We start from the raw sequence: 25,857 nt of genomic DNA, 5'->3' as shown, positions 1-25,857 counted from the left end.
ACACTGTTAATGTTCTCTCTAGGACATTAAGTCCTGTCAATAGCTGCCCAGTATTTGCTTTTGGCTGCAAAGGAATATTCTGTGATACTAAAACAATCAAGGGCTTTCAGGGAGCACTCTGCTCCAGTACTGTTGATCATGACCTCCTAAACTTTCAAATGAGAGTGCCAAGACCACACTGACATTGCTTTGATTTTAACACAAACAATGATATACAGCTCAGTTGTTTATTATTACTCCAATATGCCCTTGCAATATAGAAAATGTACATTACGCACAAGGATTAATCCTCTAGGTCGAGGAAGTTAGAGACTAATAACGGGATAAAAAGGCAAGCACAAACTGGAAGAGCAACACAAGTGCCACTCGAAATGAAACAAAGTACCAAAACAGATTGCATAGATACGGAGCAGTAATATAAACACTGTTTCGGTATGTATTCCATGTTTACAGAAAGAGCAATCAGCATGTTCCATTACCAGTCTGAGAATAAAAAACATGAGGGCAACACTATGTCAGAGATACTGAGGGATGTAGTTGAGAGCGAAGAGGTCACAGACACTGTCCAAACAGACGAGTCCTGAGCAGGTGCCGCATGGGGGTCCCAGTCTGGGGGGTAAGAGCAATAAGAGACTGAAAGCAAGCAGAGTGGCTGAGACAACCAGGCAGGAACACAGGGTTTGAATCAACAAGTGCAAAAATATAAAGCCTGTGGAGGCAGAGCGGACCTTGGCATAATAAAGCAAGGAAGGCAAGCACAAGAATTCTGAGATTCCAACAGAACTCCCCTCTTATAAAGTGAAAACGTCTTCTGCTTTCATTTTCAAAACTTCACAACAGTTCTCAAGTTCAGTTCTCAAGATTCTGTATCTAAGGTAGAACCAGGCAGAAACAGGTCAGGGATATTTCTTTGAACAAAATCTCCAAAAGGCTGAGAAAACGGCTCCGGTGAAATCCGCAAACCACATAACGTACAACCCTCCTGCGGTCATACACACATTCTCACTCAATTACATTTGAGAATTATTTGCCCGTTGCTTTTCAGAGCCTGGCCTCCGTCTGCTCTTGAGTGACATTAAGCTGGATTTGCTGTATTATTTACCTACATCAGTAAATACTGTATCATAATCCTACTGGATTTTCCTCTCTAAGCTTTATAATATTTATAAAACCCTGCTTTTTTAGCAAATTGAGTATCCCTTTAGCAAAAAAAAAGTCCTCCCTCCTGGGATCAGAGGGCTGGGGGGAGTTCGTCAATCCGAGAAGGGTGGGAAAAGATGATGTATTCGTCTTTCAACTACAAAAAGCACTACAGAGGCCTCTGGGGGGGGGGGGGGTATTTTAACAGGTTAGTGCAACTTCAAGCTACACAAGCTCACTCTAGGAAACGGGAAGCCAGCCGACTTCACATTGCACTGAAACCTCATTGTGTACTTAAACGCTGAAGGCTGAGCAAACACTCTGTTTAATTAAGGCAGGGGGTGAGAAGAGGGAAACAGAAAAAAAAGGAGTTGCCCAGTTTATTTTCTACCACAATGGTGCAATAGAATGCCTGTCAAGTACAGTGCTAGTGTTATGTACACAGTCTTTAACTCCTGACTCTCACATCTTACCTATCTACAAAGCCCATCTCTTGTACGCAGGGAGATTTTTTTAAGTGTAGCACAAAGGGCAAAACTGTAATTAACAACTTGTACAAAGCAACCTGGCAAGCCTGTTGGTAAGCCAGTTCAAAGCACACACGTTTTCTGTAAATGGCTTTTGATGGTGGAACACGAGGTAACAGGACAGAGCGAAGGGCAGAAGGCAGGACTGTCACAGGCCCGCTGGGAGCAGCGCCTGTGGCTAACAGGAAAGTGGCACAGCACTGAAATAACAGCGCTGGCCTGTGCTTGTGCAGCAGCCTTCCTGTGCACCTGTGCAGGGAGCCCCGCTGACAGCTTGAGCTCCACACACTAGCGCTGCTCTTTATGGAGCTTCATGGAGCTCTGGAAGACAGGAAGGGTCATTCAAATGAATGTGTTTACTTGCTCCCAAGTCCTTCTACAAACCCAAACCCTGGAGCAAAGGAAATAGGACACCACTCCTAAAGGAATGCTTGGACAAGCACCGTTCTTCAACCTAGACTGAAAACATTTTATGCGCTGGTGAGCCTCTTAACTGCAAGACTTACTTTCTCAGTGCTGGGAGGGTCTGTGTGATACAGGTGCTGAGTGACAGTGGAAAAGAGATGTTTTACTGTGTGTCTACCTGAGGGGGGGCATTGTGTACTCATTTGCTACACCCTCCTGCCCCCTGCAATTTTCCTGAACTCTGACCTCAGTCAACAGCCCAGGTGCTCTAGACAAGGAGGTGTGAAAACACAATCACACAATGAGCAAAGCAGAAGGTTAGAGAACAACAGAGACAGATAAAGGGGTGAGAGAGACAGGTAACTTAAAGTGCAAAATGATGCAAAGTTTTGTGTCCATTTTTTTCACCCACTTTGTACAAATCGCATATAACTAGACAATTAGGTACCAGCAACTATATCCATGCGGGCTAAATGTTCTTTAATCATTTGTAACCTTCTTATGTAAATTAGAACACTGGATCAAAGCCTAAAAACATGCACAAAGTTTGAAAAAGCACTTGATTATTTTATTTTTCTTTTAGTTAAGGAGCTGGACAGACACAGTCATCTAATTAATCCATCCATCCGTATTGTCAATGCTTTATCCAATACAGGGGAGCAAGAATGTATCCTGGCAAGCAACAGGCACAAGGCAGGATACACCCTGGACAGGAGACCAGTCCATCACAGGCAGGATACACCCTGGACAGGACACAAGTCCATCACAGGACAGACAGACACAAACAAACATGCTTACACCAGGGACAATTTTTCCCGAAGCCAATCAGCCTTCCAGTACATCTTTGGACTCTTGCAGGAAAGCATAGCACCAGAGGAAACTCATGCAAACACAGGGAGAATATACAGGCTCCACGCAGTCAGCAGCACAGGTCTGGCATTGAACCCCGGGAACCTACATTGGCCTATCTATGTTTAGATAGTTTGATGGGAATAAAATCCTAACAAGTCAATAGGTTTTCCCACAGAAACCTGTAGTTACACTGATGTGATTTAAAACTAAAAATGGGAGGCTCTTCTCTATGCAAAGAACTATGGAAATCTGGAACATGCAACCCAGTCATGTGGCTGAAGCTTATACCCGTCTTCTTTCAATAAAAGGCTGGAAGAGTTTCTAGGATCAATAAGAGGCTAACTACCAAGTAGGCGAGTTGAGGAAAATAGCCTCCTCTTGTCTGTAACTGTTCTCACTTTCTTATATCACCTCCTCCTCCAGGCAGGCTAGGCTCCTGCAGGTACTTCTCATTTCTAGAAGATGTGTATATAATGGAGAGCCCTGCAACACAAAGAACCCTAATCCTATCTGTGACGGCCTGCAGTCAACGCCGACACCAACATCCTGATCACCGGATACCTACAGTACGCTCCTGCCCACACCCATGCTGGAGTCTGGCTCTTCTTTGTGCTGTGTTTGGAGGGAGAATCTGTTGATCAGCTCTGTCACCCAGCCAAGGACTGCCAGGGGCAATTTCTCAAAAAAGGCTGCCGGCCTCCCCTTGATTTCCTGCTGACAGACACAGGGCTCGTTCACACATGTTCTCCTTTTTCTTCAAAAAAAAAATACTTATTCATCTCACCCGCAGGTAAGAGGCATAAGCAAACAAGACAAGCAGGTTAAAATAGAAGCTGACCAAGCAAAGTGAATAGCTGTGAGTGTGTTTTAGTATATAATTGTCCCTTGTGTTTTTTGTTTGCCCTACAAGAACAAGCCCTGGCAATGAAAGAAAGGAGGAGGGAAAAAAACTATGTACATTGTGTAATTTGTTACTACATTTATCATTAAGGGTTGGTAAATGAAAAGGGACCAATAAAATACTATGTCCTAAAGCAAACAAAGAGGACAAACTGATAAGAAGGTATTTAAGCAGCCATTAGCTGTGTTTGATTAAAAGAGCTGTAGAAAGCTGCAGCACCATGTGATGTTTGTTCCTACAGAGCTTAACGGCTGCCTTGTTAGCTTGAGAACAAAGAGTTGGAGGGGAAGGTCAATATTTTCACAGGCAGCCTGGAAACACTGTACTAGGGGACTAGGGGCCTGCAGGGTTAACAGACAGCTGTTTTCCTGTGTGTTCATTTGCAAAAAAAAATGTGTAAAAGGTACAGGACAAACTATCTCAATTATTACACAATTTGTCATTTTCTCAAGCATTATCTAGATGACAGGGTGGTGCAGTAGTGCAGTGGTTAGCACTGCTGCTGCACAGCGCTGGGGCCCAGGGTTCAATGCCGGACCTGGGCTGCTGACTGCGTGGAGCCTGTATATTCTCCCTGTGTTTGCATGAGTTTCCTCTGGTGCTATGCTTTCCTGCCACAGTTCAGAGATGTATTGGAAGGCTGATTGGCATCTGGGAAAAATTGTGCCTGGTGCAAGTGTGTTTGTTTGTGTCTGTTTGCCCTGTGATGGACTGGTGTCCTGTCCAGGGTGTATCCTGCCTTATGTCCATTGCTTGCCAGGATACATTCTGGCTCTCCTATACTGGATAAAGCAGTGACAAAATGGATGGATGGATTAATTAGATGACTGTGTCTTTCCAGCTCTTTAACTGAAGAAAAATAAAATAATTAAGTGTTTTTTTCAAATCATTGAACAGGAACCATGGTATGTCGTTTAGTCTCTATATCTAAGGTCAAGTGTTAGAGCAAGAGTGCCACTTTGAAGATCTTGTAGTCACATAGTAGACAAATATGTGACCTGCTTTCCCTACATCAGGCTCTTTCCTGGTTAATTCTCTAAGCCTGACATTTACGTTCTAACAAATCTGTTCCTGCAATCATCCAGATTTCAGAATACCATATAAACAAAAGAGACAAAGACAAAAATTTGGCTACAGATGCTTTAAAACTCTTTTCACTGCCTGTACATCAGACTAACAAATTAATCTCCATCAAGCTTGTGTTGGGAAGAGCAGCTCACGTACTAATTAAAGACAACCCATTTCCCCATGCTCAGGCTGGAGAAAGCTTGGCAGTATGCATAGTCTTTTAAAGTTTAACTGTCAATATGCAACGGTGAAATGCTGTAAAAAGGGCAGCTCAGAGTCATGGTTCGGGATGTGTAGGTACAAAGTGGGACACTGTTGTACCCCTGTGCAAGGCACCTCCTTTCTTCGAATGGCTGCAGTCTTGCCCAGCAGGATAGCTGGGTCTCTGGGCCCTTATTACTAAGCAGGACTGAATGATCAGGTAAGTAAAATAATAATAATAATAATTGCTTACACTTATATAGCGCTTTTCTGGGCACTCCACTCAAAGCGCTTTACAGGTAATGGGGACTCCCCTCCACCACCACCAATGTGCAGCATCCACCTGGATGATGCGACGGCAGCCATAGTGCGCCAGAACGCTCACCACACATCAGCTATCAGTGGGGAGGAGAGCAGAGTAATGTAGCCAATTCATAGAGGGGGATTATTAGGAGGCCATGATTAGTAAGGGCCAATTGGAAATTTGGCCAGGACACCGGGGTTACACCCCTACTCTTTTCGAGAAGCGCCCTGGGATTTTTAATGACCACAGAGAGTCAGGACCTCAGTTTTACGTCTCATCCGAAGGACGGCGCCTGTTTACAGTATAGTGTCCCCGTCACTATACTGGGACATTAGGACCCACATAGACCGCAGGGTGAGCGCCCCCCGCTGGCCCCACTAACACCTCTTCCAGCAGCAACCTTAGTTTTTCCCAGGAGGTCTCCCATCCAGGTACTGACCAGGCTCACACCTGCTTAGCTTCAGTGGGTTGCCAGTTGTGAGTTGCAGGGTGATATGGCTGCTGTATTAAATACAATAATATTTAATACAGAGAATGTGTATAAATCAATTTCTATAATACAGAGAACAAAACAATTTTAAAAAAATGTATACACAAAATGTGTAGTGTTTGCAGAGTCATGCGTTTCACAGATCCCTCCAGTACTTCACACACACCTCCAGTTCTACAGTAATGCTCCCTCATATTGAACAGGAAAAACTAGGCGAACCCAGGCCCACGCTCAACCTCCACTGGCTCCATTTCTGTGTTACAGACTTATTTTCCTTCTGTCGGTGTGTCTGTTGACGGAGCAAACAGCAACTCCCCAATTATTTACAGAGCTAATGTTGACACTTTGTCACAAACTATAAAGTCAACGTGATAAAAATTAATTACTGATCCGACTGGAAGTCATTTTCACAGGAGACTGAACTGGTAAGCGCACATCGCCTATTAACTTATTTACTCTGCTCCATTTACGACACACTGATAATGCCCTGGTTAAAAAAGCAGCCTTTCCTTATCCAAGTGGAAGAGCCATTTTCACAAAATATTACGATCTCAGTCAAGTGTTTTCTCCGAAATCGCTCAGCGCGGCCGACTACATTGATACGCAGCAATATTCCCAACCACAGAAGATCAGGAGCGACGGCCACAGTTCCGGTGATTCAGCTATGCTGCTATTTGCAGAAGAACAGTCACTAAATGTCTATTTACCCAGGAAGGCTGGTTCAGACAGTATACGGGATGCCTGCCTCCCACATCTTAACAATAGGGGCTTCCACTGAGGATCAGTCGGGTTTCACCCGAATCGGCTACTCTTTCAGTCTTATCATGATCTTCTTGAGTCTGTCCCGAACAGGTGGAGAGAGTTGATGGACCGTTTCCTCATGGGAGTTTGGTGAGGAATATTCACTGAAGCCGGGGACCCTTTCTAAAACCTCTCACTGAAAGAGTTGAGGCTGAGCACAATCCACTTGTCTCTTCCAGTTATAATAGTAAGTGTCCTGCAGAAAGAGTCAAAGCATTCAGCAAGGATGAGCTGAATTAGCTGAATAAGAGCTCAGGTCTTCGTATAGTAAACAGTATGTGCACATAATAATAATAATAATAATAATAAAAATAATAATTGCTTACACTTATATAGCGCTTTTCTGGGCACTCCACTCAAAGCGCTTCACAGGTAATGGGGACACCCCTCCACCACCACCAATATGCAGCCCCACCTGGATGATGCGACGGCAGCCATAGTGCGCCAGAACGCTCACCACACATCAGCTATCAGTGGGGAAGAGAGCAGAGTAATGAAGCCAATTCACATACTAATGTTTAAAAGTACATGTGGCTTTTGGAATGGGAAAAAAATAAAATATTCCTATTTTTGTCTAACACGATCGAGCTTAAGATAAACAAACCAACTGCCTCTCTGTGAAACCACGAATCAGTAACTTCTGCTAAAGCGGTTTACATCAATAGGATTGTCTTACCAATGGCTGTAGAACACATTTGTACAAAAAAAACAGCCCCTTTGTTTTGTAACCGTGATTTCCGTTCAGTGTTGACCTTTCATCCTTTTATGTAGTGCACTGTCGCCACCTGCTGTCAGTATGTCGTAAGTACACTGAGAGGAGGCGTATCGCGTCATTCGCGGGCCACACTTTTCATTATTTAAATTGAGCGTTTTTCTTTAGATGTATTTCACCAATCTGTGAATAAAAGTCATGGTACTATTATAATTTTTTTTTCATGCAATAAATCTAGATGCATTGTATATGTACTTTAATAATTCAAAACGTCAATTTCCGGAGGTATGATATCTGCTATCTGGGCAGTATGGTGGGCAGGTGTCTTTGTAATCGTGGTCTCTGAGGGACAGTTATTGATGTTCACCAAAGAGAACAGCGGTTTGCACAGGTAAGAGCCGTGGAAACACGGCTGGTAGTAGGCGGTAAAACTCGGCGGCACCAGTTGTACCTAGTTGCTATTACTCTGCAACTCGATCAAGTCAGTTTGAATTTCCCCCTGGAAACTCAGTGGCTGTTTTTAAAAGCGGGCATTTAACGCAGCACTTTCAGTTTGCGGGTAATCCTGTGCGTGGGAAGGTTATTTGTAAGCGAGGTGAGGATGGTTTGGCATTCAGAGAAAAGCGAACAGCTTCTTCCACAAACACAATTTAGGTTGAAACGCTTTCGCTTCGTCATACATCCCTTAGGACTTGTTAGTGGCCTTGCAGTTTCCCGTTTACGTGTTGAGATACTCAGTTATAACTGGAGAATTTCAAACCCACACAGCTGTCACCAGAGGGCTCCGGTGCTTATGTCTTTCAAATAGAAGTCTGTATTTAAAGAGATCTGTTTCTTCTCTTCGCTAAAGTAGCGCGCTTCGACTGCTACCGCCCCAGCGGCCAGCGAACCCGAGTACTAAAGACGAACCGCCGTATTCTGATCCCGAAGAAAACGTCCGTTGTTGGTCACAACACATTTTATTGACGCATTAAGGGCAGTCTGTGAGATCCACTGTCTCAGCCGCGTTATTTCCCGGGAGAAGGCTACCACATTTGGTAACATTAGCGTTTTCTCTGGACACGTTACTTTAATAACGGTTCTTTTTCAAACGTCGGCCTGGGAAAAAGGCCTTGACGTTTTGCAGTCACTTCAATCACGGTATAATTAAATTTACTGTAGCATCTCTATCGATTTTACACCTTGTAACACGTTTTGCTGTAATTCGGCTATTTTAAATAACCCCACATTTTGCGCCCTATTCTTCCTTATTTATACTCGTGTGTAGTCTCGTAATTTCATCACTGCTGAACTTCATACAAACGTTGCATATAGGCCATTTTCTCTGCCCAGGAAAAAATACATCCCACTTCTCTGTTTCTGAAACTTACTTTTGCTGAAAAGACCGTGATACTTCGCGCTTCTTTCCGTTATGTTCGAACTGGCTGATGGGATTTTTAGTCTTAATACGTAATTTCCTGTTGCAGCGGACCGATTTATTATAAATAATACATACCCAGGAGGTTGGATTAAAGTCAATGGAGGGTATATTCGTTTGCGGGCCTTGAGTTTGACGTCGGTTTTATAGACTTTACTTCTCTGTCACCCACAGAATCGCAATTTCAATACCTCTATGCTTTGTGACAGATTTACTTCTGGACCTACAGTACTAAAGATAGTAAATATGGCATGAAACCATAATTTACTTCATTAGAAAATGCACTCTATTCAGTTGGCAGAATTGCTTTTTTGTATTGTATTTTACAATATTCTGCATGAAGGAGACATTCCTATTAATTCGGCTGACACTTTCACCCAAAGCAATTTAGATACACAGCCTTAAACCTATACAGCTAAGTATTTTACAGCACTCAGAGAAGCTCAAGGGTACAACAGCACATTGCAGTGTTCATTCTGCGATTTGTACCCACAGATTCAAGTCACAAACTCAGAGGCCTGACCAGGTTCAGAGCAGAAGGGTCTGCAAGCTGTTTTCAGGGCTACGACCTGACAGTCCTGAAAGTCACATTATAAGCAGAAGGTATGCATTTACTAATAAGGGTAGGAATTACAAATCATTTCCCTTCATTTAACCTACTTGTAGTTGAACTGGGGCATTTAATTTTATAAACTCATTTGCAAATAACCTACTCCTCAGAATACATTTGGGTTTATGTATTAGTCTCTACAGAAATCACCGTTCTCATCCCTCCTAAATTCTGATTGCTTTTTCCAACACCTGCAGCTAAGATCATAAATTCAAAATGTTAGTTGTGGTTATGCATCTCTCATGGCGAGGAAAAAGCTTTCGCGTGAATCACAAAAGTCAGCTCGTTAAGACAGTTGGCATATTTAGTTCAAGGCCAAGGGACAAACATCAGCACTGAATGTGAAGCCAAAGTGCAATAGATTCCTAAGCCAGGAATATGGTAAATAACTTTCTTAAAAGCACGCTAACTCCTGCGCACCCATCAACAAGGTAAACAGTAACTTGATTTTAACACATTTCTTCAGGAAAAAAAAAAAATGAAATTCAGCAAGCTGGCTTGATTTTTCAAGGTCAACATTTGGGGAAGGGAGAGAAACTCCTGCTCTGAAAAAAAAACCCTATTCAGAGTTTTCCCAGAACATCAAGATGCGCCACTGCCTAGGTGACAATTCAAGCGTCTCTCACTTTCAAAGATCTTTAATGCACATTTACAACACATCAGTGGAATTTAACCAAAACCAAAGAGCAAGCAGAAAGCTTCAGTTCACAGGTTTTCGTCAGCAGGGTGACAAAACATACGATTTTGTTAGTGCTCGCTTCTGTTTGACTGCTTAGTTTGAGTTCACATTTCTCAGACTGTCAACAGAGACCAAAGAATGCAGAGCAAACACAAGGGCCCACATAAAATGCCAGTTTGTTAGCTGAGCAAACTGTGTGCTTTAGCACGTCTTAAAGGAAATCTTTCCAGCATAAACAGCACTGGCTTACTGTAGCTGAATAAATAAGGGGAAGAGAAATTGACAGACATGACCCCACATCCCACTGGAGTGACAGCTAAACCAGGAGCTGTCAAGAACTGCAGGAAACAAGACAAGGAAAGTGGATTGTGTCTGTCGCAGTGCCAGGAGCCGGGAAAGACTCCGCAGCAAAGAATTAATTTACTTGTTCTGGCAGAACAAGTCCCTGGCAAGTGCAGTGCAATTAACAGTGGTATATTAACACAGTGGAAAATGCCAAAGCCTTTTTACATAAAGCAGCTCATTTCCTGTGAACAAATGCTCCAGCATTCAAAAGTGCCATCTTAAGCAATAGAATTGCTAAATATAACAGGATTTAAACTCCCACAAAAAGTGAATTAAAGAGGTTATGAGTTTTTTTTATATTGCTTCAAATTGGTAGAAAAAAAGATTTGCAAAAACGTACAGCAAAAGGTTAGTATTGCTCCGCACGGTTACCCCACCCAAAGAATTTAATAACCACAGCTTTTTTGTTTTTGCTCAAAAGATGTTTATTTTCAGCAGTTGGTGGGCTTGAAAACTGGGGGAAGGAATACACATTTAATCATTGTAGTGTCAAAATGAGCACAGATCTGGGGTTCACAGCTAGTCAGATTCTAAACCGTCTTCATTTCCACACCACTTATGATTGATGAGCAGGGCAGAGAAAATCGAACACGTGTTGATGCAGACAAACCTAAAGTGCTTTTTCAAAAAGCATAATAAATAGCAGCATCATTAAAAAGGATAAATACTGTACTGAAAACAGTTAGACTAAAAAGAGAAAAGAAAAACAACCAGAAAATGAAGAACACTGGATATCACTCAAGTCCCCCAAAACTGAGGTCCTGAAAAATCCCAAACCAGTATGAACTGTTTCCAGCGCTATATAGTACAGCGATTTTTTTGCAATTATGCCTGCAGTAAAACAAAGTAACAGTTTTCCAACAAGGTATTGGAGGGATTTAATCTGACATCAGACAAATATACAGAGACAAGCTTCACCTTTTCTACAGATGTCATGCAGGCTGTGAACTATACAGCGTGATCTGCTTGCACAGGACTCATGATTTCTCGCGTTAAATCTCCAGCCTTGTTTTAAGCATTTAAAAAAATCACCCATGCTAAAGTTTTACATAAAATTAAATAAAAATATTGAATATATAAATCCTGATATATAAAAAGTAGTTGCATATAAAGTAGTTTACATTTTAAGGTGGGAGGGGTTGTGTTGGGTTTGAGCTGTTGCACAACAGCCTAGTCAGGGTAAAGTCACTCGGTTTAGTTGTGTCCCTTTGGAGGCTGCAGGAGGCTGTTTGAGATCAGGGCTTTCTGCGCCTGCAGAAAAAAAAAGCATAAGGTAAGTACCACTGGCACTGCTGAAGGATTACATAACACGCAACAGAACAGTCATTCATTTGCCTTTCAAGCCAAAGGAAAATAGACATAAGATGTCAGCTAACTGCTTAGCTAAAAATCAATTCATCCAATCTTTCAGGCACAATATGGCAATTAACCACTTTAGAATATTGCAGGTTTCTTTAAACGATCCGTCTATTTGATTAAAGATCATTGCTAACTACTTTTCAAAGACATTATGTGGTGCTGTAGCAATTTACACTGCACATCATTTTTAAAGTATTAACTCAGTTATCATCTTGGCAGTATTGTAACCACACTAGTAAGGATTCAGTGCATTCAAAAGTACTTTAAATGAAGTAAAAAAAAGTCCACAAAGAAACCTACTTCTGTAGCCCATGATGCTGGTATCCGGGACCCAGGTTCGAGCCTGCCCTCATCTCAACTGCCACAGAACACTGCAAAAACAAAACGGCTTCAGCGGAGAGGTACGAAATTTAAACATATGCTTTTGTGTCCTTATTTATAGCAATTCTGCTTATGGAATGAACCAGCTTTGTTCATTCCCATCAGGGTGATGGGTGCAAGCCCAGGACTCACCCTGGTCTCCACGTCTGTCCATTCTCCCTCCATGGGCACTCCCTGCGGCGGGCCATTGCCAGATGACCTTCTTTTACGGCTTCCCGGAAAGAGGAACAAGAACAGTCTCCTTCAGCATGTTTCTCTTATTACAACAAAACGGCGTGACTGCTTATTAATAAGAAGCTCTTTGCCAGTATTGATTTCCCATTTCTGAAAGTGTGAAGGGCATGGTGCCCTTTCTACCCCAGAGATGTGGGTTTGAATTTTTTTCCCCTTTATGCTTAAAGCACCAACTAGTTTCACAGACGTATTAGGAGCAAATGTTTGCACCACATTGCAGCGCTTTTGAAAGTTAATCTTGTAGTCGGAAATAAAGTTCATAAGACTTGAAACTGTACACTACGCGAGTCCTGTCCATCCATGTGAAACCCCACAGTGAGCTCTTGAATAGAGAAAGGCTTATCCCAGCCCTTTGACTTACAGACCATTGGACTCTGGGACATCAATGGGAGCAGAAAAATCATTCCCACAGCACGTTTTTACAGGGTGGTAGTGCCTCTGCACTGTGAGGGCGCCGTTTGGGCTAGGTGAACTTAGTTGGAGTAAACTCAGGACACCAACCTTTGAGCTGTAGGGGACTCCTGTTTCAGCGTTTCGATGTCTGTGAACTGGACAGCTTGGCCTCCACCTCTCGTTTTAAACACTTCACCCTGCTCAAAAAAAACCCGCCAGACTACACGGTTAACATGCATCTTAAAATACATCCATGATTTAACTGCACTTCTAGGAACAAAGAGAAAAATAAAGTCCCCTTGATTGCAAAGAAAAATCCCAAACAGATCTCAGATATTTGCAGCACAAATGATTCTGCCATTAGTCCACCGCGTTTAAGAAATAGCATTTCATTTGAAAAATATGTAAAGACTTTGCACGGGAGATTAAAATACGCAACCTAAAATGAAAAGCTTGAATGTGAATTCTTCACAAAACAGAGTTTTAAGAGATCTCTTTACCTTAATGAGTTTGGTTTCTATCTCCCCGTCAGATGCGATCTCCTGGTGCGTCAGCACGTATTTTTCACACTTTGACAAAGCTTTCTCGCTGGGAGCCGACACCTTGATTGCATTGGGTATGTTTGGCTGCATGACTGTATCCAGCTCCAAATTAGAGGCTGGTTTGTGATCTACCCATCTCTCCCCACCCGCTGAACGCGAGCGTCTGTGCCGGGGCCGAACCGGCGGCGCAGTCTATTTCAATTAAAACAGCAAAGCAAGAGAGATCAGTCAATGACAACAAGAGCCGCAGACCAAAAGAAGCATTTTCTAGGCCTGGATGAATTTTTGCATTGCTCAATTGGAGGTCAAGAGCCTGCAGGGAATGACCTGGGTGATTAAGCTTTTTGGAAGGGTTGGCATCACAAACATCTCAGTTTCAGCCTGCAGAATGTTTCAATCTGGAGAAAATGCCAACCACTTCCTCCCCGTTTCCTTTAGAGAAGTCCCAGCTGTCTAGCTTCACAAATCCTCAGTGTAAAAGCCTGAAAAATCTTAGCATTCACAGCAGACTCATTTGCCCAAGGAAAATTTAGAATTTCCTGGATGAGGACAAGGTAACCACAACCAGCTACTAGTTTCCCCGTGATGCATTCAAGACGTTTGAAAAGAAAAAACAGTTATGAACACCCAGTTTGTTCCATCAACCGTGTAAAGGCCTAGAAAATGGCATGTAATTATCAATTGACCAAGTCCAAAACCCTGCCCAGACTGCATTAAAATAACCCTGATTCCGTTCTCAAGGTTATTTTACAGTAAAAAGGAAAAGCAGAAGCAAAGCAAGGCATTTCTGCAATGCAAAAGAAACAATCAAGAGTTGCAAATCAGCAGAAATCAAACTGAGCAAAGCGACGCATGTTAAATTTTTTATTTAAAAACGGGATTCACCAGTTTTCAAATTGAAGGTTTTAATTTGAGTACATAATCTAGAAATAAAATACCTATGCCTAATACTTCCTTTTCACATGTGCATATCAAAGGAAGATTAAAAATCTTAATTCAGAAGTACTATTTAAAGAACACTGATACAATGTTAAAACTGGGAAGTTGTAACAAAATAAACATCTTTCAGGAACTATTTTCTATATAGTCATCCTCTGACTTGTGGCTAGCTGAAACCTATTTTTATATCTGTTTTTCAAGAACCTACTGTTTGTATATCATGAGTTTGTTTCCCAATGCAGCCTTCCTTAAGAATTAGACATTTACTACTTAAATCACCTTTCACTATTTTGCATATACATTTGTGAGCTTTGTAAATTTTAGAAAACTTTGCAAAACCATTTGTAACTGCTTAGATGTAAGCATTCCAGGTTGTTCTCACTAAAAGAGCTCACAAAAATAGCCAAACCACCACAAGTGTCACACTCAGTACTTGTCTGAATTCTTAAAGTCCTCTAGGAATCAAAAGATCAATACAGCCTAACAGCCTTCCCTACAGATTTGTGTTGAATTAGTATTGCCTAAGGACATATTGTAGCCAAAAGTAAGTGTATTCAACGCTAGCCCCAAGTCACCACTCCTATCTCAACTAAATGGCTTAACACAGCACGTTACCACACACTTCCTCTCGCAAAAATGTTATCGGCCAATAGAAAATCTTGGATACACCAAAGAAAGGGTCTTAAAATTGGAATTGCTAAAACCGTTTCCATTCATTTATCAATTTTGACAGTGAAATTGAATTTGGCAGCTTATCCAAGATGTTTTAAAAAAAGAGAAATGTTACGACATGAACTTAAACTAGATGTTTAAACTTTACAGAACACATCTCACTGACAACTAGAAGCAGCTAAACCAGAAAGAATCTCACGTGAGCAAAACGGATCAGTTTAATTCATTTAATTCTCTATGCAACAGAAAGCAGAACTACAACACCTGGAGAGTCACGCGTCAGTCCTTCCCCCTTTTACAAACGTTCATGTCGTGGGCACTGGGCATTGCCCTGCACAGGAGGTGCTGTGCTAGATGCTTGGTCTGGGAACCCAGGTACTGCCCGACCAATTATCTAGCAGCAGGAAAGACGTGGCAGGGCGATTTTGGACTTTACTAAAACAGCAAGATCTACCTGCAGCTACAGCAAAGTACACCACTAACCCTTTGGCCAAACTCCTCTAGGTCTAGATCAGCTGGCTGGTTAGGGACCTCACAGTCTCCAGTCCAGCATCTGCCTCGCCTCCTGTCCTGCCTGAGGGGGGTCTTTCGCTCTTCCGGTCTGTGCGGTATAGCGCTATATGTAGCTGGAGCGGGACTATCCTGCCTGGACCTCTCTGGAACCCTCTGCTCCCACTCAGAGACGCAGGAGGCTACAGAAACACTGCTGAACGGGGAGGAGGAGGACGACGGGCCCTGCCTGACGAGGTCAGCGTACGACCCAGGCGCCTGGCTGTACAGGGGAAGCTGAGGAATGCAATGAGAAGACTGCAGAAAACACCAAGTTAGTACACAAGGCAACGTGACAATCTGCACACGGCCTCCAAGAGGCCAGGACAAAGAGGAAGACTAAGCTCCAAGAGCAAAAGTTTGAATAAGAAGATCACAACATGCACTTGCATTTACAGTAAACAATTACACCACGGGGAAAAATGCGTATAGTTATACAGCATATTAAGGAAAGTGCCACAAACTGTAGTCAAGTAGAAAGCTTTCTGCCTCTTACTATGACTGGTTATAAGTCTCTAAGTGACAGATTTTGCAACTAACAACATGAGTCAGTCAATGCAAGAACCATTAGTGGCCCTTCTGGGCGAAGGCCACATTTGGGAAAAGTAATGCGGTGTAACCTACAGGCACAGGCAAGGGCGACACCGATCTCTGGGGCACCCGGTCCTTCTCGCGGGATGGCCGCTCGGGCTTCTCCGGCCTCTCGGGCTTCTCCGGCCGCTCACCCTTGCCCTCCGTCACAATGGCTTTCAGCTGTTTCAGCTTCTCATCCTTCACCCACAGCTTGTTCTGCATCTCCATCTGTTTCGCAGCAACGCGTCGTTCCTGGGACAGACGGACAGCAAGGGCAATGGACAGTAAGTGGCAGTCATGTCCCCACGAGCCCCTGGATGACAGCTGTCAATGTGGCCAGGTCCCCCCCCCCCCCAGAAAAACATCTCAACCAGATAAAGTATACTGCAATCTCAAGATTAATAAGGCTCACCTCATAAATTACACATCTTTTTTGAAATGACGGCCTGCAGCAGAAGCGGTATTGCTTTTGTTCAGAGCACCGTGCGACTGACTCATGGCAGGCGGGATCGGCCATGCGGTCAGCGAAGGCGCTCAAGCGCCGAGCCCTGCGGCCCCCGGGGACACTTACACACTCCTTCTCCCACTTCATCTTCGTCTCCGACACCACGCCATGCATGCGGGCCTCCATGCGGCGTTTATCCGACAGCTCCCTCTGTAGCTTCTGATCCCGGTTTTCCAACTCCTGCTGCAAGGTACGCTTGTCTTCCTCGTAGATATTGGTAGTTTTCTGCAAAATGTCAATCTTCACACACGAACAAAGCAGTCAGTGTTTAAGATTCTTGTGACCAGTGGGATAACGTGGGGATTGTCTTGTGTGCTGTCCACCGGCTCTGTATCGAATACACCTGGGAGAGGCAGACTGCCGGTGAGGAATCTCCCGGTTGGCAATTCCGTGATGAAGCTCGGGAAAAAAGTAATCCTTCTCTAGATCACAGAGAAAAATAAACTCATCTGGGCTGAGGAGCTGTTGGTGGGTTCAGTTTTGAGCAACGTAGCAGCTGCGTGAATTCTAATATAGGGCATTAAATTAGGAAAGCAGGTCTAATTTAGCTAATTACTGCAGAGGGCGAGAGAGACGCATTCCCTGTCTTTGTGGGCCCTCTAGTGGGGACTAGCGGAGTCACAGGATGAGGGATAATGGCCATGTCACACAAGAGGACAGCGAATGGAGCGCAAAGGGGAATTCCAGCTGCTCTCCCAGTTCAGGGATAAACAGAAAACAATACCTTATATTCCAGGGTTTTGCATTTCTTCTCCAAACGATCGATCTCTGTCTTGTGGGTCACGAGAAGCCTGTCTTTCTCTCCCAGCTTCCCCCTCTGCTCGTGGATGAAGTTCTCCTTTGCCGTAAGGGTGCTGTCAAACTCTTGGAGCATGGCTTTGAGGCTGTCGGCTGCAAAATACAAATGAACCTTTCCGTAAAAAAAGAATGAAAAAAATGCATGAACACAAATGCACAAGATGGGGGGTGAGGGGGGATAATTCATACCAGCTTTATTGTACTCCTCAGTTATCATCTGTCTTATCCGGTGCCTCTTCTCCAGAACCGCAATGAGCCTGGGCAGGGTCTGGTCATCGCTGGGATCAGTAAGTTCGCTGGGTGGCAGAGGAGGGAAGCTCTGCAGAAGCAGCTCTATGACAGACGGGTTATCTGCAGCAAAAACAAAACACATTTCCGATAGTTGCCCACACTCAGATTGCACACTTGCGTGCAGAGTCTGGAACGTCCTTTAAAACCAGACAGTTCCCCAGCGTCGGCGTGGGCACGGCAGGTCTTCCGCACGCGCTGCGGCTGCCCTCTCCCTGGCCGTTGGCGGTTTACCTCCGTTGACCGGCCCACCCCGCTCCTCCAGCCGGCGGCTCAGCTCCTCCTTGAAGGCCTGGTTCCTCTGCCGGCGCCCCGCGGTGAAGCCGCAGATGGGCCGGTCCACTGGCCGCGCCACCTCCACTTCCTGCGTCATCTCCGCAAACCGCATCACCAGCTGCGTGGAGGGAGGAGCCAGGAGGGAATGGATTGTAAGATGCAGCCATGGTGGATCATGGCCTCCCCGTGCCCAAGCTCGGGTCTCTAGCGCAGATTCATCTGCGGCTTTAAGTTGTACATTAAGCAGCTGCACTGAAATTCCCACTCCTACAAATTGAGCACAGACCATCTCTATATTCATAGAAATATTACAGGATACTTCCACTTCAAGAAATAGACCTACATGTTGTGTAGACTGATCCAGTCAAGCAGTATAGATATAGGGGAAAGCATGGTTTTCTTCAGTTGAAAATTTTGTAAATCAAAGTACATTTTCTACACAAATAAAGTACCTTACCATAGTTTCTTCATAATCATCAGCTTTAGGATTGATGCAAACGATCATTCTCACTTTGCCTTCGCCATCAAAGTAGTTTTTAAAGAGATGAGTTACTTTGGAATCTCTGTATGGCACCATCTAAGGAAAAAAAAAAAAAAGATGGATTTTCTCTGGTTAAAATCCTGCTGCTGGCATTTGTAAGTACTTCATAAAGAGTTAGGATAAACAAATGCAAAAACCAGCTTCTACTGTACATTCATTGGATAAAATGTTGGTACAATACTGACATTAAGGGCTTTTGAAGACATTCAAATATTAAGCGTTTTTGGTTTGAATAAATGTTGAATCGATCATTCATGATTGTGATAGTCATTCAAATTTCTGTTACATCAGATAAACATGTTAGTAGATGATTGGGCACAGGTGATGAGGTGATTTAACCACATACTCTGCTCATCTGCAACTTTCACACCAGACCCTTAATCAAGAAGAAATCTACCTAGATAGTGTCTATTCAAAGTCACTGTACGAGATAGAACAAAAGATGGTCACTGGCATGATAATTGTATAATGCTACGATTCTTTTGATGTTCATACAAAAGAAGAGTCCACGAGTGGGTTTTGGAAAACATCAAGTCAGTCTGTTGGACAATAAGGATCATGTAGGGCTATGTGGAGCCTAAACCACACGCAAGTTAACCATTTATACCCTCATTAATTACCAACATGTTAACACTGGTTATAGGAAGTTATAATGGAGACTTAAGAGACCACAATCCAATACAAAATAATCACCAACCTTATTTGTTCCACACATCTGATTTTCTCTTAAAACCTCTATACACGTCCTAAGGGTCATCAAGGACTGGTTGATGTTCCCTGCAACCAAGAAAAAGTATCATCCTAGCCATCCTGAAAAGAAGGAATTGAGACACTGCGAATGGGAGAAGCCGGGACTCGGACACCGGGCTGTCAGAAATGCGATGACAATCCTCCCACCCCACCCTTCTGCCAGGGCCGGCCCAGAAGCCCGAGCTCACCTGCTTCGCGCAGACGGCTGCCCTCGGCCCTGGTGCGGCTGGTCCTCTCACTCCCAGCGAGGTCCACCAGGCAGAGCTGGCTCACCGACACCTGGCTCTTATCCTGGGACAAAACAGCACGGTCAGGGCCAGCAGACTGGGGGACTTCACCAGGACAGACTGAGCACTGCCTGCAGTTGGAGCTCATTACCCTGGCTGTGCTACAGCTCTGAAGGATTTATCTTTTAACGAGCAACGTCATCACAAAAAGAAGTTACTTAACCGACTCAAATCAAAGTGAGATCGCCCCTACACATCCACGAAAGGGGAAGCAATGGAGCTGCAGATCTGTGCACAGGGGGCCTCGGGCCAGGAGTTTACCTGCAGGACGTTGTCGCCGTCAGCATCCAGGGGCGCCTGGGCCAGCTTGATGATGAACACGCTGTGCGAGCGGCTGGACTCGCGGTTCAGCTGCGTGTTGGCGATGCGCCGCTTCTTCTGACCTGCGCGGTGGGAAGGGCAGAATTCCGTCACGCTGGACACGCCGCAAAGACGGACAAAGAATTCCACAGCGGATAAGCTATCAGCTTACCTCGCCAGAACACCTCGAACGCTTCCTCCGTTGATTTAACTTCCAATTCGGTGCACCCAGCCACATACATATTGTGGTTTTGATCTTCACGTAGGATTTTAGATTGCGGTGGTCTGATGAAAGGGGAAAAAAGCATAAATAAGGTTTGTGCTAACATTTGGGTTCATCCTTAACTAGGATGAAAGTTTACACTAAAAAGTGAAGAAAGGGCACAGATGAGCCTTCAATATTACAAGTTATATGGGTCACAAGCAAACATGCGCTCATTTCCAGCCTGAAGTGTTATTGTATTAGCGTATGGGAGGGGGTCACTATCAGACCTCTTCCAGCTACACAACTATACAAGAGCTAAGTCAGCTTTACAATCTCAAGTCTTTCTAAGCTTTCCAAGCTCAAGCACCTCGAATCAGAAGCACACAGCAGAGATTATTACAGCAGAGCGCACAAACTAACAGATTGCAGAAACAGCTCTTGCCATCTACAGCCACAAGAGACGCCCACACTGGCCACGTACATGAACTCAGTGCTCCGCAGAGGCGTGCCTCCACCATTCCACCTATTAAAGGAACAGGGCAAACATTATCCCCAGCTGGAACCAGTTCAGAACTCGGGGGCTTGATTGTTCAGCAGGTTCTTGAAATTGAATGTTCAAATTCAACAATGCAGATGAAGGAGGACTTCAAGGAACTCCACAGTGCCACACCCCCCAGGACTGTTTATTGGTCACGTCCGGTTCAAGCATACAAAACAAAAAACGCAACAAACAACAAAACCTCTTTCTAAAAAAAGAGAAGTATCACTAAGTTTCTTTCTAGGAATGCAGAGAACCTGACAGATAATTGGTCAAAGACAAAAATTCAGCATACTCTCAAGAATAAAAATCTGACATTCTGGTCAAACTGTGCACTGAATCCCACTAAAATGCAGTACTCGTTAGCCACTAATCGGTATTCTCAAAATGTATACTGGCTACAATTCATTTAATCAGTCGTTTAGCAATGAAAATATCAAATCAACCTCCTATTACAAAAATAAACATTGGGGAAAAAAACTTTACATTATGAACAATCTGTGCAGGTGTAGAAAATTAAGCACTTTTATTGCTACAATTGCTGAAGTAACCAATTAAAAATATTTAATTTTAAAGAATACCAATTAGCAGTTAGTTTCTAACATTAGTGGGGTATACATAAAGAGTTTGAGTACTCCGACTACAACGGCAGATTTCTATTCTTTCTTCAATAAAATTGACTTTCACATTGCAGTGTACTGGACTCTATGCAGTGCCCGCCAAAGGGATTTGGACAACTAACTCATAACTTATTTTTGTTTCACATTCATGAAATTGTGTATTTGAGATCATGCGATTAACTTGAATGAAAGCTACAGTAGATGTTTTATTTAATTCCATGCACTCATACACATTAGAACAGTGATCAACTCAGTGATTGGACATAGATTAGTCTTGGGAAACTATTTCCAAGTAACATTTCAGAGTGTTTAATTTGGATATGCAAATCAAATATGCTTTGGCCACTAACTACATCTATTTTGCGACCTATTGAGCTCACCAAACATCTAATAATTTTGGCTGCAGCAAACCACCAGCGTTCTTGCCTGTGACTACACTTTGCTTTTCAGTATATAAAATCAATACGCATTAAGATTTAAATATGGAAATGGACTTGCTTGGGAGATTTAGGTCACGGACTTGATGCATTAGGAAACACTGCTCTCACTACGGAAGCAGTTTCTCCAACGCAAGCAGACAATGTGTCTGTGAATATCAAAATGCCTTCTGCTGCTGCCTTCATTAAAGATGAGGGAGTCCGCACCAGAGGTGAACCGTGCATGACCAGGCCATGACAAGACTAAGGACATTCTGAAGCCAGCGGAAAGATGACCCAGGACAGTTTTAGAACAGTTTTATGGCCAGATGAGACCAAGATTAACCTTTCTACTGCTCTGCTACAGATGCAAGAGTGGGGAAAGAAACTGCAGATGCTCCATAGATCACCACCTCACCCGTGAAGTATGGTGGAGGTAATGTCATGGCCTGGGCAGGCATGACTGACAGTGAAACCGGCTCATTCAGCTGTGTTCACGATGGAACTCATGATGGCAGCCACAGAAAGAATTCTGAAGTTCACAGAAATAGGACATCTGCTCAACACAAAAGACAATGCTTTTATATTTCTTGGGAGGCACTACGTTTCCCCTCTTTTAAAATCCAGAACTGCCAGCTACATTAAAGTACAGTCCACTTTTGAACTTACTTTGGCTTAATGGGATCAAATGGAGCTTCTTCCAAGAGGTCGTAGATGTAGTTGTTATAGATTTCGATGTAAGAAACAAAAACGCTGTAGCTACTGTCATCGTCGACAGCCTCCGCCTTGCAGGCCTCTTCAGGAGCGATCATATCTGCAAACTCGGGGTCCAGCTTTTGCCTGGAATACGGATCAATTTAATTAAGCAGGCAAGCAAGTGAATAACGAAAAGTTCAAATCCCTGGCTGCTCCAGAAAATACTTCACAGAGGAATGCAATGTTAGCAGTCAAAGAGTACTACAGTAGTTGTTCTTAGGGTTTTCTGGAGAAGAAGGGGGGAGTTTCCTGCAAGTCTTTTCCCAGTGGTGTTTAAAATACAGCCGACATGGTCAGTGGCCCTGCTGACTAATGCCACCTTCTACGAGACTTACTTAGAGGAAGGCGTCTTGAGAGACTGCTGCGACTCTCTCTTTTGCCTTTCCAGCAGGGCATCAACTTGATTCTGTATCTCCATCCCATTCTTGTCGTCCGTCTTGAACACCTGGAGATGGATGTTGCAGGAAAAAAAAAAGCTTAGAACATCAACACTAAATGAAGGACCAGTTCAGGCAAAGAGGACAGAAGGGGGGCAACTCTTACATATCTCTTGGCCTGGTAAGGGCCTATACTATTGAAGATCATATCCAGAGAACGAGGAAGGAGCCCTCCCTGGCCAGGAGAGCCAGTCATGGTGTAGGTTTTCCCACTTCCTGTGACACCGTAGGTGAAAAGCAAACCTATGGGGACAGAAGGAGAGCTCATTTAACTCTAGTGCAAAGAAAGGCTGTCATTTATCTTTGAAACATCAGCAATACATCATTCTCCAACCCATATGATGTCTCTGGATCAACACATTTAAAGGCACCAGGGATGAAACCCAGATAAACTTAAAAAGATTCCTTATACCACAATCACAGACACAATAACTAGGATAAACCAGGTGACAAACTAAATTAAATGGTAGCTAAACTTACCATTTTTACCGTGAATCAGATCATCTACAAGCGGTTTGGCCACATCCTCAAACAGCTCCATCTGGGACGTCTTTATGCCAAACACCTTCTTGAAGGAATACTGGGTCTTAACAGAAATGAAAAGCGAGAATTTGTTTGCTTAAATAAGAGCTTTGGGTTATATGAGCCAGCGAACACACACAGCAGACTGCTGCTCGGAAGAGTCATTGGAGCCACCCTTCAGACGCTCACTAGTCCTGCGGTTCTGCGTTACCTCTTTGTACTCTCCATTCCTGTTGACCTTGATGCCATCAGGCAGGTGCAGCTGGATGGTGGTGCTGCTGATCACCTCGACGCAGCACTCCTGGTCATCCAAGCTCAGCGGGCGCACGCGGCAGTACACCTGGGGAGAGGCAAGAGGAGCCGCAGTCGGACCAGCTCGCCCAGACGAGAAGGATTGGCGCTGGAGAGCAGGCAACCCCTTCGCTTCAAAACACCTCTATACGTGCTTTCAGTGTGGCGGTAAAATACTAACAGTTATCACAACACGAGTCTCAATCGCAGCTTTCATACCAAGCCTAATCCCTCTGACCCCCGAGAGGATTAGAGGCTCCTGTACCTCAGCAGCAGGAAGAAGAGATTTACTTACACCGACTGGGTCTTTCAGGGTGTTGTTGGATGGTTTCTTGGGGGCAGGCCTCCTGGGGGTCTTGCCCTTGCTGTGGGAAGGGAGGGAGAAATGAAAGTGGTCAGACTGAGGGACAAGAACTACGTCGACACACAAAGTCCCACAGAAAGCCACAACCGTAGAGAGACACCGAAATACTGTAACTATGATTATGAGCGCCACCGAAATACAGCTTCCACCGCAAGGGCACGCCAGCCCTTTCAGTGAAGTCGTACTAAAGAGCTGTGGGAGTCTGAATAATAATAAAAATGTAATGTTTCTTTATTAGCCCTATACAATTTCTTGCATTAGGAATTCGTCTTTTCGCATACCCCAGCTTTTCTCCATGGAGACACAGACACACAGACAGGGAGAGAAGCTTGGGGTCAGAGCGCAGGGTCTGCCATTGTACGGCGCTCCTACAAGCTGGCCAACAGCGTGTTTGACAACACGACCCCGGCAGCCTTCAGGAAACAGCTGGTTGAAATCCTTGGATCAACTCTGGTCCTCACGGGCTGCTGTCCCCCAGGTCTCTACACATCCCCACAGGTTCTCAAGAACAAGGAAAGGCCTCAGCTTGTCTCATTAAGAAAACTGAGCTCAATTAGGTAATGAAGGGCTGAGGTGGGAGGAAGCCGAGAAACCTTGTGTAACCCCAGGGTTATATTCGTGTTTCTCATGACAGAACTACAGCCATTCCAGACACCAGACAATGCCCGATAAAGCAAAGCGCTCTTCTCCTCCCCGCAGGAAACGGGTTTCACTTCGTTTTAGCATTCTGCCCCTGAATTGTAACTCCCAGAGCACCGCACCGCCTGCGTAATTGAAAAGTATTCTTCCCCCATTGCATACAAGAAATGAATGTCACTCTACTTCAAGTAAAGGTATTGATTTTGTCACGTCGTAATGATCTACCCACTCCGCATTTGACATTTACTATGCGAGACGCCCAATCATGAACATGCAATGTCAATAAAACATTAAACACGGAATCAGGCATTTAGAAGAGGAGACTAGTACAACTAACACAGGGCAGTCTCCGGTGTAGTAGAAGCCAAGGGAAATGTGGAATAACGGATTTATATAGTTCATCTTTTGAGCTTAGTTGACCCCCATCTAGAATGCAGTTTTTAAACGCCTCTCTAGGCAGGATACCGAGTCACGGACATATTGGACATCACAATATTTACTCAATTTTAGGATTATTCGGCCTTCTTAAATTTCACTTCTCCAATCTGACTTACGCAGCACAGGTCTTTGATTATCTTAATTCCTTGCAGAAGCGGAAGCATCGAGCTATAAAAAGCACCTATTTGCTTTGCAGCTGTATAAAGCATTTACAGAACCTCTAGAGCAGTTATCTCCCGGTAGAAAAAAAAAGTACGAAATAGTTCACATAAGAGGTCAGACTTTTACTCGGTAACCAATACAATTAAATATTATATGCTTATTATAAGCTTTACTTCCGTAATCCCGAGAAACAAACTGTATTTAGTAACAGTCTGTTCAGCTACATGTAACATTAAGACAATGGGAGGCCCACACATAACTCCGGCGTCAAATGTTTTTATTTAAAAACGACTCGTCGGCAAACCCGCCCAATTGCTAAACTACTAAGACAAAAGACCTTTCTTTAGCCCTCTATGCTCAAATAAGATACATATATATTTCGGTTTTATACTCACACTGGCCTGCTGAACATGCTTAATTATTTTTGTTTTTATTTTATTCAACAGCTCCAGCCCCGTCTCTCTCACTGTTTCCCCTTGTCTCAATTTGAACTTTCCCTCCGCCTCAGGTTTTTTAAATCCCACCAATCAGAAAACAGAAAGCTCGGAGAGCTAGAGCCCCCAGGAACCAATCCCAGAGCGGCTGGGGTATCGCGAGCAGAGAAAGTCCCGCCCACACTGTATAGTAATT

The 25,857-nt window shown here is 43.9% G+C and overlaps 1 protein-coding gene and 2 long non-coding RNA genes across 8 annotated transcripts; 1 reads left to right on the top strand and 2 right to left on the bottom strand.

Moving 5' to 3' along the window:
* Nucleotides 1–224: 224 nt before the first annotated feature.
* On the bottom strand, nt 225–8,821 carry LOC148659172 (uncharacterized). The gene is made up of 3 exons (XR_015940338.1): nt 8,772–8,821; nt 7,016–7,156; nt 225–609 (listed from the first exon to the last, which is right to left on the bottom strand). It is a non-coding gene; the product is annotated as an uncharacterized LOC148659172 (long non-coding RNA).
* On the top strand, nt 7,687–14,141 carry LOC148659171 (uncharacterized). The gene is made up of 2 exons (XR_015940339.1): nt 7,687–7,792; nt 12,254–14,141. It is a non-coding gene; the product is annotated as an uncharacterized LOC148659171 (long non-coding RNA).
* On the bottom strand, nt 11,306–25,767 carry kif23 (kinesin family member 23). Of its 6 annotated transcripts, none has more exons than XM_088641136.1 (24): nt 25,623–25,767; nt 23,920–23,989; nt 23,545–23,673; nt 23,292–23,397; nt 22,918–23,054; nt 22,710–22,819; nt 22,288–22,458; nt 20,526–20,567; nt 20,012–20,124; nt 19,801–19,922; nt 19,441–19,543; nt 19,200–19,279; nt 18,419–18,538; nt 17,920–18,079; nt 17,587–17,748; nt 17,324–17,490; nt 16,666–16,839; nt 16,146–16,346; nt 15,456–15,779; nt 13,320–13,553; nt 12,928–13,016; nt 12,325–12,403; nt 12,112–12,182; nt 11,306–11,703 (listed from the first exon to the last, which is right to left on the bottom strand). In XM_088641136.1, the coding sequence occupies exons 1-24, from the start codon at nt 25,637–25,639 to the stop codon at nt 11,688–11,690; spliced, it is 2,997 nt and encodes a 998-aa protein (XP_088497262.1). In that variant the 5' UTR covers nt 25,640–25,767; the 3' UTR covers nt 11,306–11,687. The 6 variants fall into 6 exon arrangements, with proteins under 6 accessions (XP_088497262.1, XP_088497263.1, XP_088497265.1 ...); XM_088641137.1 differs by having other exon boundaries at nt 15,456–15,758; XM_088641139.1 differs by lacking the exon at nt 15,456–15,779.
* Nucleotides 25,768–25,857: the final 90 nt, after the last annotated feature.

This window comes from Lepisosteus platostomus, chromosome 7 (assembly GCF_059453375.1).
Source record: "Lepisosteus platostomus isolate fLepPlt1 chromosome 7, fLepPlt1.hap1, whole genome shotgun sequence".
In the NCBI taxonomy this organism is placed as follows: Eukaryota; Metazoa; Chordata; class Actinopteri; order Semionotiformes; family Lepisosteidae; genus Lepisosteus; species Lepisosteus platostomus.
The sequence above is the reverse complement of the archived record's forward strand: the minus strand, read 5'-3'. Positions and strand labels throughout refer to the sequence as shown.

Excerpts from the sequence above, each read along its gene's own strand:
- kif23 (XM_088641136.1), bottom strand. Across the intron at positions 23,398-23,544 it reads GGAATGGAGAGTACAAAGAG|ACCCAGTATTCCTTCAAGAA; the intron begins GTAACGCAGAAC and ends ATTTCTGTTAAG. Across the intron at positions 19,923-20,011 it reads GTTCGAGGTGTTCTGGCGAG|GTCAGAAGAAGCGGCGCATC; the intron begins GTAAGCTGATAG and ends CCCACCGCGCAG.